We start from the raw sequence: 18,285 nt of genomic DNA, 5'->3' as shown, positions 1-18,285 counted from the left end.
TAAAAATTAAATTTCAACGAAAAATAATTCAATTGTAATTTATACAGTAAATTATTAATTTAACAAATATGTTCAATCCAAACTGAAAAAGCAGAAAAAAAAAAGGAATCGTCATCGCGTGTAGCGCACTATTCTAAACCGGTGTGGAATAGGACAAGACTTCCAAACAAACACCATCCCATTCTCGACGCGTTCTCTCTTAGGAAACAGTCTCCAACAAGGGCTTTCTTCTGAGAGTTTACATACCTGGATTCTCTCCGCTCTCCTTGTTGCTCCAACACATCTTGACTTCGCTCTCTGCTTAGATAATGGACTACGATTTCAGGAACAGAGCCGGACCTCCGTATGCAGCACAAGTTCCGATGTACGGCCAGGACACGTCATCGCCGACGCCGGCGACAAGCCACCCGATGTACGGATCGTCTCTATACCCGAGGATCGGTCAACCAGGTCACAGCCATGTTATGGTCCAGCCCCCATCGCGGACCTCCTCGTATCACCAGGCCTCGTCTTCTTCCTCCTCTTCTTCTGGTGAGTCAAAATCTCCTCCATGGTAATTGGAAGAAAGTAGAATTTTGTGCCCAGTTGGTTTTGTATTGCTTATTGGTTGATAAAACGCCAAGTTCTTTGCAAAGCGAAGTTTCGTGCCATCGTTTAATTTTGTTTCCTACAGACATCATTCTACTTGAAGTTTTAAAGTTTCTAGGTTTAGAGATGTGATACAATTTTCTATTTGATGTTACAATTATGATCGATGTGAATTTTGTTTCCTCCTTGCTTACATGATGAGTGCTCTGGTTGATATTTCTGCAGCTGGATTGGGCATTAAGGTGGTTTTGAAACCAGAGTATCGGATCACTCCTCCGGTATGATTTGAGTAATTAGATTGTCGGATTTCTAGCTTTGATATGGAGAATTATATACTAGTTGTTGTTTTGCAAATTATCATTATTATTATTATTATTTATTTATTTATTTATTATGGTATTCAATCTTTTCTTGAGTAGTAAAGCAGGTAATCAGGCCTTGTATGAGATTTTCAGGCCTATTTTTGCAGGAAAAGAAGCGATAATTTTCCTTTTGGTTCTGTTTTAGTTTATGTTGTTTATTAGGTTTGTGCTTATTACCGCTTTGCACTTATAAAGGCTTGCCATTATGCAGCCTCAGTTGTCACCGCTAGTGGGAGATATCCCGCGTAGCAGCTTCGAGTTTGATTTTGACTTTGAAAGAAGAATCCTGGCTGAGGCAGAGAAAGAAAACCAGAATTGGAGTAAACTTGGGTTGGAAAATCTTCCATCTAAAGCCCCGGAATCAACATCTTCAGTGGTATGTTTTTCCAGTTCCTGTCTAAAACAATTCTCTGTGGACCATTGCGGCTTGTGATATTGACATTTTCTTTATGTTCACATGATAAATTTTGCTCAAGTTGTTTCATGATGCTCTTGTTTTGGTGATATTATAATGATTAGTTACCACTTCATTATAAGAACAATGTCTTTGCACTGGATATCTTCACGAAAGAAGCTCTCAAACATCAATTTCTGACGTGGGTTGTGTTGTAAATGCAGGGTTCAAATCCTGTTGTGAAAAAGTACATTGCCTCAGGACTCAATGCAGAAGCTGTTTCCATAGCAGTTGGAACCTACGGAGACAATCCAGCAAAGGTACATTATATTGATTTCTAAGACTAGTATCTGATGGTTGGCTGATTGATATTGTAATTAATTATGGAACCTGGGTAGTACTTGTTGGTATTTGTTTACAAACTGTCGTTTAAAAAATCTGGGCTGTCAAGAAATTGTCGCCTCTACTTCAAAATTTCTCCTGAACTTGTCCTAATATGAACTAGAGATAGAATGACAGCAGCATGGTTGTTCTTCCTCCTCTTCCCTACCCCCAACTAAAGAGAAGCAATTTTTTTGGATGTCAGATGAGATAAACCTTGAATTAAAGTAAGAATGAATCTTAGTAGACCTACACTTTTATGTCCTTGAAAATTGATTGCTAGATACTTTCACATTTATCACTGACAATGTAAGGTATGTATTAGAGTATACAAGGTAAGTAGTTTTGTAAATAAAAGGGCTGTGATTTTTATTTCTGTAAAGTTGGGGGTTATTTTGTAAATACACATTAGTTCCATGTATAAATACCCTCAGTTAAGGAGAAGAAAGTATCTTCTGTTTTTCCAGATTCTTCCACTCTCTCTTCTTCCTCACTTTCTTCCACATAATAACTCAACTCACACACTAGATCTGTCTCAGGTTTACTAATCTAGTTGTTTTCTTTATCAACTATGTACTTTGATGAACGTTAGAATGTAATAGTATGCGTTAATGATCTTTGTGTTCTTATGTAGTTCAGTTAAGTAGTATACCTTCTTTGGCTATCTTCAGGTTCAAGAGTTTGTCAATGCCTATACTCTTCTACGAGAAATGGGATTTTCATCTAGCAATGTCTCCGAGGCCTTGTTAATGTTTGATAATGATACGGACAAGGCGCTGGCGCATTTCCTCAACAGCCCTTCTTAAGAAAACTGGTAATTTGTTAGTTAAAATCGAACATCAATCCTTTGGTTTGATTCTTATTGTAAAGAGATAGGCCCCTTTTAGCTTGTTTTTTCGGCCTTTGTAACAAATTGCACCGTGTTACTACCATGTACCAGAGTCCAGAATGATATGACAGATATATGTTTCAATTTAGTTCAAATGCAGCACTACGTGATGCCTGCTACTCTTTCAACCTTAAGTATAATCGGCCAACATGGCGTGCCCAAGTCGATGAAAACAGTCATGGATTTGCTGCTGTTTATATGGATTATGAATTGTATAATCGAAAATTCATATTGACATTTGCTTTCAACTTTACTTTTTCTGGCATTTGTATCTTGGTATGTTTATTATAAGCAGAAAATGGCTGTTTCGATTATAAACTGATGCATTTTTCATAAGGTAGCTAAATGTTGGATGTGATTCAACTGCTTGCAAAAATCTGCGATTGCATCGGTATAACAAGCAAGATGAACTACTGTCGTTTTATCGAAATCAAGATATTCCTTGATCTGTTTCCACCTCTCATAAATTTTTTAACTTGTTATAATATAAAGAAAAATTTGGTTTTTGTTAAACTTTCTGGAATAATTAAATATAATTAAGGGTAATTACAGTAAAAAAAGGTTAAATTACAAGATATTGTACTATAATTAATTGTCTTACACGATGCAAAATTAAGATGTCCAAAATTCAAATATCACTGCTTACAGAGTGTTCATATCATGTCAGTCAGACTTGTTCTCTAGCTCTGTACAAGACAATTAGGCAATTTGTTGAATACAAATGGCAAAACTCCCAACAATTTCAATCCAACAAATGGTCTTGAGGGGTTAATACGTCTCATCATAGGTCATGGAGCTAAATCTGGTGATCAATTCAGTAAAATATAACATCTTCCTATTTCTGTAAATGAAAGAATAAATCATGTGGATGTTACATGACACTACAAAGAAATCCGGAACGCAAAGAGGGCAAGAACACTGGTACAGTTTGAGTTAATGTAAATATAATTTGTATCGTTGCACTTGACATACTTTTGTTTGGATTCCAACTCTCTTCTGTCAGCAGTTTTTCAGGATATTTGCAAAAAATAACCTATCGGGAGTGACAGGGTGGCTCGGAGAATTGACCGGTGCTTCCTCCCCTTAATCTCATTCAACTGCATCGTAAGCTACCAACATCTAATCTCATGTCAAATGTATCTGTGATGCATCACTCTCCAAGGATCTTGGAGTAAACCGTTACACCCCCGAACAAATAGTTTCTGAAAAACGAAAAAAAGAACGTATCACGAATAAAAGGGAAAGATCTAATAAATACTCATTTGGTATATGTTTCTCCTAAGGATTGTTTTGGTTGAGCAAGCTGCTCTTTGAAGGGCCATCCTACTGTGTGTTGACTAAATTACAGGTCATTTTTTAAGAAATGGGTTATTCACTAAAAAGTCACTCGCTCTAAACTCGTTTTGTTCAATTCCTATTCAGTTCTCACTTTATTTTCAGCGCTTTAAATTAATTGTAATATGTAGAATTAAACCATAATTTTCATATTTGAACTATCCTACTCTCGTGCTTTTACATTATTCTTGCAGAAAGGATTTTCAATTGAAAACCTACTTCTCAGGGAATTCAAGTTAAGAGCTGAAGCAGTTTAAAAATGAGAACTTGATATATTCTTTATATCAAAATTATTTTAACAATTAAACATGATAAGAATTGAATAAAAAACCTTAATGTGTATTTTGCTTGAAATGTTATATTAACAGTGAGATGTGTGCGTGTTTGTGTGCTTATTGGTGTATGTTCATGTGTGTGTGTGAGAGAGAGAGAGAGACCTGATGACCAGGATGAACAGCAGAATTTTCCTTCGTCCACATGTTTTACATCAACCCCAATAAACCAGGATCCAGCACTAACATCATCATGGGCATAAGTGCGAAGGATAGATCTGCAAATTCAACCACTCAGGCGCTGAACCATGCTTCGTGCAGATACAGGGCAAAATCAGGTAGTACAGCAAGGAAGTTACCTGTTTATTGATAAATATTTAGCCAAGGCTCGTGATATGACATACATCTCACCAGAAGCATGGCGAAAGTATCTGTTGGACACAAAAAACTTCACTTTTAAAACTGTGAAGCGGAAATATGAAATAGACCAAAATTGTTTCATTGAGTCTAAAAATGCATAACCAATTCACATTAGAAAGTACTGGCATTTTTAACTAGCAACAGTTGGAACAAGGCTTACGATTTTTTATCCCCAAATTTCCACCATTCTGGTTCATACCATTTGTGGTTCCTGCCAAAATATTCAGAAGTATGATGGTAAAATACAAAAGCTTTAAAAACAAGAGTAAATTCTAATAATCAAATCTTTAAAGAGAGAGAGTCAATCTCACGGTTCTGAGAAAACTTCGCCGGATTTCATACATCCAATATAAGCACGAGGACTACTCAAATGAGCTGAAAGAGTTGCTCCCAAGGCATCTGTAGAAGACCAAATTATTAATGCCTTGCACAAAGCAAAGAAGTAAATAAATCAGAAAGAAATTATTAATGAGAAACACAATACAGATGAAATTTGTGCAATTGTTTGTTCCCAATGTTTATTGAAGGTAGCCTGAAATTTATGTCCGAGGAGAAAATTATTGGGTACAGCATTCTAGGGAGTCCTCAAATTTCTCTTCTTTTCCCTCTAGGTACAAATTTATATTTACGATCTTTTTTTTCGTTGAGAAAATTTATATCAAATTGTAGAACACCTGGACACTTTTGAAAAGTCGTGACTTTAAATCAATTTATTTCCAGCTCAGAAGAATCATACAAAATTTGACGAAGATGGCGTACCATCTTATGTAACGCACACGATAGCATTTTAGTATTTCTTGATACTTTGTGTCTCTATAAGTGTTATGTTCTATTCCATTCACTTTTACCTTAAATGAATTACTCAACAAAAATATATACTTGATGCAGAGTGGCAAAGTCAAATTCGTTAATCTCTTATACAGAAATTACTTGTATTGAAATGAACAAGTAGTCAATGAATAGTGCGCAATGTAAAAGGATTGATATTTTTCATTCAAAAGAAATTTGCAGAGTTGACAAGAAAATCAAGCAGAAGCCAGGTTTATATATTAGTCCATCATTTATGGTACTGACCAATATTGACAAAAATATTATCGTTGACCTTTGCATAAAACTCTGCATCCCATTTATCTGCAGCATGAGCGAAAAATAGTTTTGCCTTCTCTGGGAGCTTCTCGGGTGCCTCTATTTGGTTATCCTGTCAGCACACAAGTAGATGAATGAGCTCCTAATTAATTAAGATTGATGTAGATATGCTTTCAAAAGATATCTGCAGCGAAATGAGCATAAGAACCAAAGATTCACATACAAGGATGATGAAATCATTAGTTCGCTTATTTTCATTGTCAATCTTCCTGTCAAAGCTGTCCCCGCGGTTTGCACTATATGAAAACAATTATCATCATATTAGCATGCCAACCAGTGCTTTCAAGGATAAAAACAATTAACAGAGCATAAAATCAAACCTTCTTCCAATAACAAATCGTGCAATTACACCCTTCTCATCCTCCAATTTTTTCAATGCTGCATCTGCAAACATCAAGATTCTTCTTTCAAATTCCAAACACAAGCGAGGAAGATGACATTGCCATGGAGATAATATTGTTATAAGAGAATCCTTCGTGTGCACACATAAAGACACAAATTGTCTATATTCATGTTTAATCAAAATTTAACAATTAGTAATTCAATAAGACAGATAATCTCATTGTTGGTTAAACCAATGATGCAGATCTCATTAAACAATTAAAGAGAGGGAGCATAAAGAGCTCTACCCGTTCCCATCCATGCCTTACGAATTACATCTCTTTTGTTCTCATGGCCAAACCTTGTTAGTATTCCTATCACTACTAGCAGTCTTTTCTTTGTTCCATCGGCACCTGTTGAGTGCTTTGAAGTATAACCCTCCTTCCTGGCTGCACTCAACTCCACCTCAAGGGCTGATAATTTCTTCTGCTGTTCCCTGTTAATAAATTAATACCTCAGGAAACCCATGAGAAAATTTGAGATAACAATGAAATCCTCATTAGCACCTATAGCAGCTAAGAATTAATAAAATCATGACAAGATCAGTATGCAAACACATAAGTATGCCAAAAAACAACTTTACCTGCAAGCTATGATTTTCAATGTATCATCCACAGATATTGCAGATTTCCCCTAAAAGCAAAAACGATTGTGAATTTCCCGACTTTTGAACCAAAATATGATTAAAATAACCAAGAAGATCAAGAGAACACGATACATGTTTGTTAACATATATGGGAGCATTACCAATCATACTCCCCCATATCAACCATTTATTCAAGCAGCAAGATTTTCAGGACATCCTTCAGATCCCCATCTAGTCTACTGGTAAGCTATTACTATGTAAGATGGTTACAGTAAGTAACAGACCAACTACATAAACCATTGCACTCATGAAATTCATCAAAACAAACCATTTTTAGGGAGAAGGAGACACAATTAACCGATACGAAATGTGAACATAAAGTAAACAGTATATGCACTGAAGTACCTCAATCAACATAGCCTAACGATCATATACACGCAGAAAACACTCACCTGCCCAGTTATCCTATCAAGCTCGTTTATCAAATGAACCCGATTCTGTGCTTCGAACCATAACCTATCTCCCAAAATCAGGAAAATACAGAATGTGAGATGCGAGCGCGCGTGTGTGTATATACATCTCATATACATATATAGACACACATAAGTGTACGATTCGGAGTTGAATGACACAGGGAGAATGAGAATTGGGGCACAAACCGGCCAGCCACGTAGACGGAAGCGAAAGCGGCGAACATGGAGAGTAAAAGCGACAAGATTCTCATACTCGACCCTCTACTATTCGATCCCTTCCTCGGCATTTTATTCTTCCTAATTCAATTTCTCTAGCTTCCTTCTTCTGTTTCTCCTTTCACTCTCCACTTCAGATTTACTCTCTACCGACCCAGAAACGTCGAGAATTGGATTTGCAGGGGAGTTTGGATCTTCAACAACCCACCCGCCTCTTGCTAGATCAACATTCAAGCTCTAATTTGATCTGCTTCGAACAAAGATCGACTCGCTGATTTCCTCCCTCTTGACTCCGAATTAAAACAAAAACACAGAGGAAAATTTGATCGAGCGTTGGTATCAGCAAGAGTTTGGTCCTTCGGGTTTCAATCCCATTTCTTCAAGTAACGACTTCTCTCACTTTACATTTTTTTTTTCTTTTTTAATTTAAATTATTATTTAATTTTCATTTTAAATTATTTATTCATAAAAAATATATAAATTTTGAAAGCAAAATAATTTAAAAATTATTTTATTTAATTATATACATTTATTATCTTATGATATAATTTCAAATTAAAATTTTCGTGTATATTTATAATTCCCAAATTCCTCAAATTGGTCATAATTTATATATAATATGTTTTTTTTTATTGTATAATTAAATTATATTTATTCACATATTTGTACCATAATCATGAATTATTTATTTCATGTTTATCATAAATATATTTATATACTAATACACGGTAATGTAAAAATTTAATTTTTTTTTTAAAAAACACCCATTTATTTTTTAACGTTTAATTAAATTATATTATTTTAAGAAAATTTAAAATAAAATTAAATAAATATTTTTTATATATATAAAAAAAGAATTTCGCTATCATAATTAAATTCAATGATGATAATGCAATAACTTACTCATAACGTATTATTAGTATCGATGTATTTTTTCGTTCCTTTTGAAAAAGAAAATTTTTTTAATCATAATTTAATTGTAAAGTATTACGATTTTAACAAAAAAAAACATATTTTATGTTAATTAATTTTTTTAATTAATTAGAGTAATCACAATTTAATAACAACTAATTAAACTTTTTATTGTTTAGAAGAAGAAAATTCAATGATTAAGAAATGTGGAAAATTGAAGTGCTTTTTTCTTTGTTAAATATAAGAGTTTGTAGATGTGAAAATATTATAAAATGAAGAATGACACACACACACACACACATATATATATATATATATATATATGCTGATTCCATTGTACATATATATATATATATGTGTGTGTGTAGTCTACTTAAAGAAAAGAAGCCAAATAAATAAATAAATAAATAATTCGCGCAATACTAAAATATTTTTTTTTTCTTCATCTTATTATTTTTTAAATAGAGAATCTAACAGGCTACTGAGATTGACTTTCTGAGGAAAGAAAGAGGGACTGAGAGAGAGAGATATATATATATATATATGTGTGTGTGTGTGTGTGTATATGTATATATATATATATATATATGAGATAGAAATTTTTTAATAAATCGTTAGGTGAAACAGTAAATGGGTATCTAAAATCTACAAGAGCTGTGATTCCTGGTACGCAATAGAAAAATGATGTCTTGTATGTGTGTATATGTTTGTGCATGTGTATGCGTACGTGTGTGTGTGTGTGTGTGTGTGTGTGTGTGTATGTATTTATTTTCCGATATGAAATCAATACGTGGTTTTAATGTAGTAGTCGCGTTCCGGAAAAGCTTCAAAGGCTTAGAGCCAAAACAGGTGGACCGATCATCCACGTAATAGAGAGAACTTGGTACGACAGGACAAATTGAGAAGCGACGTGAGCCATGACGACATCTTATTTAATTTATTCACGTTCAATTCGTCCGCTTCATCGTACTCGGCCTCGCCCTGTCGTTTATAAAGCATCTAATCAATCCATGTCAACTACCATCACTACATTCCCACGTCGCTCTGCTCTGCATCTCTGGTCTGTATCTTGAACAGAGAGACGCAGAGAAAATGGAGTATAAATAGATGGGTCTCTCCCATTTCTGCGCGTCTTTCATGGGTTCATCTCAAAATGTGTAACTGGTTCGAGTAATTATAAGAGTACGTGTGTTCGATGCTTTGTTTGTTTCCCGAGAAAGAGAGGGATTTTTTGTGGGTGGTTTGCGTTTTGTTTTTCTTTAAATGGTCGTTTTCGTTTCATAGTTTTTTTTTTTAAAGAACGTATGTTGTAATTGAGTATTGACTTGTCAAGTTGAGAATTTTCTTCTGGCTTCTGCTTCTTTTTTTTTTTTAATTTGTTTTTAAACTTTGTGTGATGTCCTTTTTTCCCCTTCTGCAACGATGGAATGTTTTCTTCTTGTCGTTTCTGCTTTTTTTTTTTTGGCACGATGCCAACCAACATTGGCCTTGTACTTCCCTAAATGGATTCTTCTGCTTTTTCCGATTTTATTTAATTGAATGAAATGAGCAGTTGGTGACCCAATTCTCAGTTTGTTATCTCAATCTCTCCAGCTCTTCTTTTTTGTTAGTTTAGTCTTGTTTTCCAACTGTTCGAGAGAAGATCTACTTGAGGATTTTGGCCAATCAAGGTATGTGCTCAAGTTTTAGACAGCTTTGGGACGAATGCTCTGTATACATTTCTCACTCGCATATATTAACTCTTGTTTTTGGGTGTATAAGAACTGAAACTTATAGGCTGATTGATATTCTTGTTTCCACATGGTTCTCTATCTGATAGGAAATTTATATTTTTTTCAATATGCAGTACTACATGGTTTGAGGTGCAAGAAAAAAGGAAAATAATGGAGGGTTTGTGGTCCATTTTCTGTGGAGACTCTGGTTGTTCATATAGTGGTAGGAAGCCGTGCAGTTCGGCTTCTGTATTCTTTACTCATCCATCTTCATGTGTTAATCATGCGTTGATTATTTGTTTTGATTTTCTGCTCCTAGTCCTGCTTTTATTAAGCATGGTTAAAAAGTCATCAACAATAATATTACATGTTCCTGCCCGATTAGACCGCCTTCTGGCTTTGCAGATTGTTTCTACTATCCTTAATGGTCTTCTTGGATTAGCCTACTTATGCTTAGGAATTTTTGTTTTAGAGGAGAGGTTGAGAAAAACTCAGAGTGTTTTGCCATTGAATCGGTGGTTGCTACTGCTTTTCCAAGGATTCACATGGTTGTTAGTTGCTCTAACTGTCAGCCTTAGAGGAACGAAACTTCAGAGAACACCATTGCGGCTACTGTCAATTCTTGCCTTCTTGTATGCAGGAGTTGTCTGCACTCTGTCTCTCTTTGCTGTTGTCCTAGATAAACATATGTCGATTAAGATAGTGTTAGATGTTGTGTCGTTACCCGGGGCAATACTGTTGATTCTATGTGCTTATAAGGGGTATAAGTATGAAGAGATTGATGAAGTTCTTGGAGAAAGAGACCTGTACACTCCCTTGAATGGCAAGTCTAATGACATCAAGGAAAACGATGCTATTTGCCAAAGAGTTACTCCATTTTCCGAAGCTGGGTTTTTTAATAAAGTTTCTTTCTGGTGGTTGAATCCATTGATGAAGATGGGAAAACAGAAAACTCTAGAGGAAGAAGATATTCCCAGGTTGAGGGAAGCAGACAATGCTGAGATGTGTCATTTGTTGTTCATGGAAAAGTTAAACAAACAAAAACAAGCAGAACCATCTTCCCAACCATCAATATTGAAGACAATCATACTATGTCATTGGAGAGAGATTTTAATTTCTGGGTTTTTTGCTTTGGTAAAGATCCTAACTGTCTCGGCTGGTCCTTTGTTTCTTAATGCCTTTATTTTGGCTACAGAGGGACATGAAAGTTTCAAATATGAAGGTTACATTTTGGTAGTAGCACTTCTTTTCTCCAAGTCCTTAGAATCCTTATCACAAAGACAGTGGTACTTTCGGAGTAGGCTAATTGGTTTGAAAGTGAGGTCTTTGCTCACGGCAGCCATTTACAAGAAGCAGCTGAGTTTATCAAATGCCGGTAGGCTGATGCACTCGAGTGGTGAAATAATGAATTATGTCACAGTTGATGCTTACAGGATTGGAGAGTTTCCTTTCTGGTTCCATCAGACATGGACAACAAGCCTCCAGCTATGCATAGCACTAGTTATCCTCTTTCGTGCAGTGGGAGTAGCAACTTTCGCTGCCTTGGTGGTTATAATCCTCACAGTTCTATGCAATACTCCTCTTGCAAAGTTGCAGCATAAGTTTCAAACTAGCCTTATGGTTGCACAAGATGAGAGACTGAAGGCTAGTACAGAGGCTCTTGTGAGTATGAAGGTGTTGAAATTGTATGCATGGGAAACACATTTCAAGAATGTTATAGAATCTTTAAGGAAGGTGGAGTACAAATGGTTATCAGCGGTGCAGTTGAGGAAAGCTTATAACGGTTTCCTGTTCTGGTCATCCCCGGTTTTGGTCTCTGCAGCTACATTTGGAGCGTGTTACTTCTTAAATATCCCTCTATATGCTAGTAATGTTTTCACTTTCGTGGCAACATTGCGTCTAGTTCAGGATCCCGTTAGAGCTATACCTGATGTTATTGGAGTGGTGATTCAAGCAAATGTTGCATTTGCACGGATTGTCAAATTTCTTGAGGCACCAGAACTTCGGAGTTCAACTGTTCGGCAAAAGCACAACTTGGAGAGCACCAACCGTGCAATTTTTGTAAGATCTGCCAGTTTTTCATGGGAAGAGAATTCTTCAAAGCCAACACTTGAAGGCATAAGTTTAGAGGTTAGGCCTGGAGAAAAAGTGGCAATATGTGGAGAAGTTGGTTCAGGCAAATCAACCCTTTTAGCAGCAATTCTTGGAGAAGTTCCAAATATACACGGAACTGTAAGTAATTAACTCTCTTTTCAGGCCCCTCCATTTTCTTAATTATTCTATATCTAAATGTTGAAGAGCTCTTTCATACCTTACCTGTAAACTGCTCCTTTTCTTTTTCAAATTTACAGATTCAGGTTTATGGGAAAATTGCTTACGTTTCTCAAACAGCATGGATTCAGACAGGAACTATACAAGAAAACATTCTATTTGGGTCTGCTATGGATAGAAAAAGATACCAAGAAACAATTGAGAGATGTTCATTGGTAAAGGATCTGGAGTTGTTTCCTTATGGTGATCAGACTGAGATTGGTGAAAGAGGAGTTAATTTGAGTGGTGGGCAGAAGCAGCGAATTCAGCTTGCTCGTGCTCTCTATCAGGACGCTGATATCTATCTCTTGGATGATCCTTTTAGTGCTGTTGATGCCCATACAGCAACAAGTTTATTTAATGTAAATGCGTGCTTTATTAACCTTCTGATTACTTTCGTTGTCATCCTTCAGAGAAAACTGACATAAATCTTCACAGGAATATGTTATGGAAGCACTTTCTAGGAAGGCAGTGTTACTTGTGACCCACCAAGTAGATTTCTTGCCTGCATTTGATTCTGTTTTGGTCAGTATACTCTGCTTCAGAAACTTCCTAACTGTTCTTTATTCTTCTTTTTCTTTACCTACATTGGACACCCATATCTATTTTATAACCTCTTTTTAACTGTCAATAACAATATAATCTTTAAAAATTTTCAAGTTTTATTTTTGTTATGTTTACAGTTGATGTCAGATGGAAGAATCCTTCAAGCTGCACCTTATCATCAGTTACTGGCTACAAGCCAAGAATTTCAAAAACTTGTCAATGCACACAAAGAAACAGCTGGTTCTGAAAGAGTTGCTGAGGTTAGCAAGACCCAGAAACATGAAACATGTGCTAGGGAAATCAAGAGGACTTATGTAGAGAATAAATTCAAAACATCCAAAGGTGAGCAATTGATCAAGAGAGAAGAGCGAGAGATAGGAGACAGTGGGATTAAGCCATTTAGACAGTATCTTGGTCAGGACAAAGGGTTTTTGTTCCTATCCATTGCTTGTCTGGCTCATATTATGTTTGTGAGTTGTCAGATAGCACAGAACTCGTGGATGGCAGCTAATGTTGACAATCCTCATGTCAGCACACTACGTCTCGTGGTCGTTTATCTGTTGATTGGAGTTAGCTCAACAGTTGTTTTGCTAATTAGATCTCTTTTTATTGTCATTATGGGTATGAGATCATCAAAATCTTTATTTTCACAGCTGCTAAACTCTCTTTTCCGAGCTCCAATGTCTTTCTATGACTCCACACCTCTAGGAAGAATACTTAGTAGGGTAAGCAGCACAATTGATCAAGTACTGATGCAAAATTTAAATTAACCATTAATTGGAAGTAGTCTTTCTTAATCTAGTTCTTTTGTTCTTCTTCAGGTGTCTTCTGATCTTAGCATAGTCGATCTTGATGTGCCATTCACTTTAATGTTTGCTCTTGTGGCTACCATAAACGCTTACTCTAATCTTGGAGTACTGGGGTTTGTCACTTGGCAAGTCCTGTTCATCTCCATTCCAATGATCTATTTGGCACTTCGCTTACAGGTATGGTTATCTAGATTCTTTCTGTCGATACTAACAAGATATTTTAGGCCTTCCTGTGCTGATATTTTGAACTTGGGTTGTTGCTTATATAAATATATTAGATAATGAGACTGCTGGCATTAGGATCAGTTGCTTATATAAATATATCAACCCAGTAAGTGTAAATTGCATTACAGAATACTTGTATTATTTATCTGCAGAGGTATTATTACGCGACAGCGAAGGAGTTGATGCGGATAAATGGCACAACCAAGTCGCTGGTGGCAAATCATCTAGCTGAATCTATAGCTGGAGCCATGACAATTAGAGCTTTCGAGGAGGAAGAGCGATTCTTTGCAAAGAATCTTGACCTCATTGACACTAATGCTAGTCCTTTCTTCCACAGTTTTGCAGCCAATGAATGGTTGATACAAAGACTAGAAACCATCAATGCCATTGTTCTTTCCTCTGCAGCATTCTGCATGGTCTTACTCCCTCCTGGAACTTTTAGCTCTGGTGGGTATCTAACAAACTTGCTCAATGACTTGATTCAATTGTAGTAATTTAGCTACTGCTTATCCAAAATGCTATAAGAATTGGCTTATTCCATTGGCAGGATTTATTGGAATGGCTTTTTCCTACGGTCTTTCCTTAAATGTCTCCCTTGTATTTTCGATTCAAAACCAATGCACTCTAGCAAATTACATCATCTCAGTTGAAAGACTAAACCAATACATGCATATACCAAGTGAAGCACCTGAAGTTATAGAAGAGAACCGGCCTCCAAGCAACTGGCCAGCTGTTGGGAAAGTGGAGATATCCAATTTACAGGTACATTTTCTTTTGTTACCCTTCAATCTAATGTTTGAGTACTATGCTGAGGTAAGAATGGATTGCATAACAGATCAGATATCGGCCTGAAGCGCCACTGGTTCTTCGAGGAATAAGCTGCACCATCCAAGGAGGACATAAAATTGGTATTGTTGGCAGAACAGGCAGCGGAAAAACCACTCTCATCGGTGCTTTGTTTCGTCTGGTGGAACCAGCTGGAGGAAAGATTGTGGTAGATGACATTGACATCTCTAGAATTGGACTTCAAGATTTGAGATCAAGATTTGGGATTATTCCTCAGGATCCTACTCTCTTTAATGGGACTGTTAGATATAATCTAGATCCTTTATCTCAACATACAGACCAAGAAATATGGGAGGTAATGTTTCAACATTTCATTTCCTTTGCATCTGACTGCTGTTATATGCTGAAATTTTTCTATGCCCTCATTTAAGTGCTTGAACATTTACTACTTGCAAGATAGAAAATGCTGAACATTTCCTTGTTCTTGTGATCATTAAGGTACTGAGGAAGTGTCAGCTTGGAGAGACTGTCCAAGAAAAAGAAGGATTGGATTCTTTAGGTAAGATATTATGAACTAACGTATAATTTATTATGCTGTAGAAATTAATCCCTAATATGCGCACAATCACATAAAGTAGAGAGAAAAATAAAAATAAAAACGTAAGCTTTACGTGGTTTGATAAGGGGAAAAGATCAAAAAGAAAATTTTTCATTATGATAAATAATAAAAGTACATTAGATTAGTTAAGTTGTAAATCTTTACATGCAGAAAATATCAGGATTTACCCTGCAATATTCTTCGAATATATCAGAATATTTCTAAAATATTTCTCGGAATATATTAAATCGAACTACATTAGCGTATTATTTATAATACATTTTTTCACGCTTAAGTTTGTAAAGTTCTGATTATAGTTTAATCATATAAATAAGTACAGTATGAGTGTTATAGATAGGTAAAGTATGAGTGTTAAATTTTTCGACTCTAATATAATATAAAATAATTGAATTAAGTATAAAATTTTAAACAAAAAAAAATATGATTCAATCTATTATCTATACATTGACATTCTCGGTTTTTCTTTTACTTATACTTGCGAGTTTTGTTAATAATCACCAACTTATACATAGTTGTGGAGGACGGATCAAACTGGAGCATGGGTCAACGACAATTGTTCTGTTTGGGACGCGCTCTTCTACGAAGAAGCCGTATATTGGTTCTCGATGAAGCAACTGCGTCGATTGACAATACAACAGATATGATTCTACAAAGAACTATTCGGAGCGAATTTGCAGATTGCACTGTAATCACAGTGGCTCATAGAATTCCTACGGTGATGGATTGCACCATGGTGCTCGCTATTAGTGATGGTAAGTATTTAAAACGAACTAATTACATTTACGGAATCTTTCGACTCGTTTGTATATTTATAGCGGGTAAATAATTTATTCATGCTTGTCTGTGTTGTAGGTAAACTTGTGGAGTATGATGAGCCAATGGAGCTAATGAAGAGGGAAGGTTCACTTTTTGGGCAGCTAGTGAAGGAGTACTGGTCTCATTACCACTCTGCAGATCTACATTGAAGCTTTAGGAATCATTTTTCTCCACTGTAAATTAAATTTTGTTAAATAAATAATTCACTAATGAGTTAAAAGTACTATTTCTTACACTAATATTGCACATTATTAAATTCTAATAGGTGACCAACTATATTTCATATCAATTATAATTGACTAATGAATGACATAAAATTTTTTTTTTTCTTTCATTCAACTGTTCTCTTCAAGATCTTAATTTAATCATTATAATAAATGACAACATAGAACTTAAATTTATTACTAAAATTGACGGATTCCGTTTTGATCAATTATTAGTTCTATAAGTATTTAATCACACTCAATATCCTTTCAATTATAATTTTATGACTATCGGTGTTCAGAATTAAAGCATGATAAATGATTTATATTATGATGATCTCATGTTTAAAGAAAATTCTTACATTTTATCATCTTAAGATAATATTTTATTGATAATTTAAGACAACGTTAACTATTAAAAATTTTAAATTGGGTCAGTTCATATGTATCATATATATATATATATATATGTAATTTACTTAATGAGATTAATTAATATTTATCTTATAAAAATTATCACATATATATTAATTTTACCAGATTATTAATATAATATTTTGATAATTTAGTGACTAAAAATATTTTAGGGTAAATCATAAAATATTTTATTCTCATTATCAAGATCTCTATTTTGATATAAAATCTATAAATTTAATCAATAATTTTATCATATAAATTAAATAATGATAATAAAAATATTATTGTTATATATTAAAATAAATTATCAAATAATAATATATTTAATATATTACCTAAATAATTAGATCGTGAATATAACGTTTATATCTCTAAGATGACTCGGACTCGAAATTATAAGAAAAAAAAAAAACTATTTGCTTCATACAAAAATGATATTGATTTGATACTATATCGATTTGATTAGTCAACTGCGAACTGGGACGTGGGTTTCTCCTCTGCAAATCCTAACAAGACCCCATTGTCTACTGCCGGCTCAAAGCCACCGCCATGCACGGCAAGAAACCCATTTACACCGCCACCTTCGTCGTCTCACTCATTCGGCCAAGATGTTCACGACGAAGCTGTTTTTCTCGCGAGTTTCTCGAACATGGCCGTGGCTGATCTTGAACTAGTGACCGACGCTTCCGCCGGCGGACGGATCAGCAGGGAGACGTTTTGGTCGGTTAGATTTTCGGGTGTATATGTATATATGTTTGTGTTGGGATTTTTATAGTAGGAAGAAAATTTAAATTTTTATTAATTTTATTTATTTAATAATTTAAAATATTTTTAAATGATTTTATACTAAATTTAAAATTTAAAAAAATAATATATTATAATTTAAAAAATAAATATAAATTAAATTTAATAAAAAATAAATCTTATTTTAATTTAAATAAATAAATAAAATAAATTATAATTTTTACATTTATCTTCAATAATTTTTTTTAACATAAAAATTCTAATAATTAAATTTATTTTATTAGAACACTTTTTTTAATATTTTTTTTTATTTGACTTTTATATTTTAAAATACTTCTATTTCGTATTTTTCGTCAAACTCTAGTTATTAATATATTTTTTATTAATTTTTAATTATTTAATGTATTTTTTATCAAAATTTTTTTTAGAAAACTTTTTTTTAATTTTTTTTAAATTTTTTTTTTTTTTTTTAAGTAAAATTCTTCAACACTGTAATTTTTGTTTTATGTATAACCAAATAAAATATTGTGATTTAACTTTGTGGGTGGTTTTGGTTTCGTCTTTCTTTCGATGGTCGTTTTCATTTCATAGTTTTTTTTTTTTTTTTAAATGTATGTTGTAATTGAGTATTGACTTGCTAAGTTGAGAATTTTGATTTGGATTCTGCTTCTTTTTTTGTTTGTTTTAGGAAATTTGTGTGATCGTCCTTTTTTCCCCTTCTGCAACGATGGATTGTTTTCATC

The 18,285-nt window shown here is 34.4% G+C and overlaps 3 protein-coding genes across 8 annotated transcripts; 2 read left to right on the top strand and 1 right to left on the bottom strand.

Moving 5' to 3' along the window:
- The first annotated feature begins 213 nt into the window (after positions 1–213).
- LOC110823110 (Ubiquitin-associated/translation elongation factor EF1B protein) lies at positions 214–2,862 on the top strand. Of its 2 annotated transcripts, XM_022053416.2 has the most exons (6): positions 214–531; positions 814–866; positions 1,162–1,326; positions 1,569–1,664; positions 2,397–2,539; positions 2,666–2,862. In XM_022053416.2, exons 1-5 carry the CDS (start codon positions 309–311, stop codon positions 2,529–2,531), a joined length of 672 nt encoding a protein of 223 aa, XP_021909108.1. In that variant the 5' UTR covers positions 214–308; the 3' UTR covers positions 2,532–2,539; positions 2,666–2,862. The 2 variants fall into 2 exon arrangements, with proteins under 2 accessions (XP_021909108.1, XP_021909107.1); XM_022053415.2 differs by having other exon boundaries at positions 2,397–2,862.
- A 724-nt stretch (positions 2,863–3,586) lies between these two features.
- LOC110823108 (Galactosyltransferase family protein) lies at positions 3,587–7,666 on the bottom strand. Of its 2 annotated transcripts, XM_022053413.2 has the most exons (12): positions 7,414–7,666; positions 7,207–7,270; positions 6,752–6,801; positions 6,417–6,604; positions 6,108–6,171; positions 5,951–6,023; positions 5,716–5,839; positions 4,953–5,040; positions 4,802–4,852; positions 4,581–4,652; positions 4,387–4,499; positions 3,587–3,816 (listed from the first exon to the last, which is right to left on the bottom strand). In XM_022053413.2, the coding sequence occupies exons 1-12, from the start codon at positions 7,512–7,514 to the stop codon at positions 3,794–3,796; spliced, it is 1,011 nt and encodes a 336-aa protein (XP_021909105.1). In that variant the 5' UTR covers positions 7,515–7,666; the 3' UTR covers positions 3,587–3,793. The 2 variants fall into 2 exon arrangements, with proteins under 2 accessions (XP_021909105.1, XP_088067273.1); XM_088211147.1 differs by lacking the exons at positions 3,587–3,816; positions 4,581–4,652 and having other exon boundaries at positions 4,412–4,580.
- Positions 7,667–9,222: 1,556 nt separating this feature from the next.
- ABCC10 (multidrug resistance-associated protein 14) lies at positions 9,223–16,411 on the top strand. 4 transcript variants are annotated; one of them, XM_088211124.1, is made up of 13 exons: positions 9,223–9,537; positions 9,971–10,025; positions 10,202–12,299; positions 12,419–12,739; positions 12,816–12,902; positions 13,061–13,648; positions 13,745–13,909; positions 14,110–14,404; positions 14,505–14,719; positions 14,793–15,098; positions 15,242–15,302; positions 15,875–16,114; positions 16,215–16,411. In XM_088211124.1, the coding sequence occupies exons 3-13, from the start codon at positions 10,239–10,241 to the stop codon at positions 16,325–16,327; spliced, it is 4,452 nt and encodes a 1,483-aa protein (XP_088067250.1). In that variant the 5' UTR covers positions 9,223–9,537; positions 9,971–10,025; positions 10,202–10,238; the 3' UTR covers positions 16,328–16,411. The 4 variants fall into 4 exon arrangements, with proteins under 4 accessions (XP_088067250.1, XP_088067249.1, XP_088067248.1 ...); XM_088211123.1 differs by having other exon boundaries at positions 9,966–10,025; XM_088211122.1 differs by having other exon boundaries at positions 9,949–10,025.
- The last annotated feature ends 1,874 nt before the right edge of the window (positions 16,412–18,285 follow it).

The sequence above is a fragment of the Carica papaya genome, chromosome 9 (assembly GCF_054855325.1).
Source record: "Carica papaya isolate Zhongbai chromosome 9, ASM5485532v1, whole genome shotgun sequence".
NCBI classification, from domain to species: domain Eukaryota; kingdom Viridiplantae; phylum Streptophyta; class Magnoliopsida; order Brassicales; family Caricaceae; genus Carica; species Carica papaya.
Note: the sequence above shows the minus strand (reverse complement) of the source record. Positions and strands in the feature narration are given on the sequence as shown.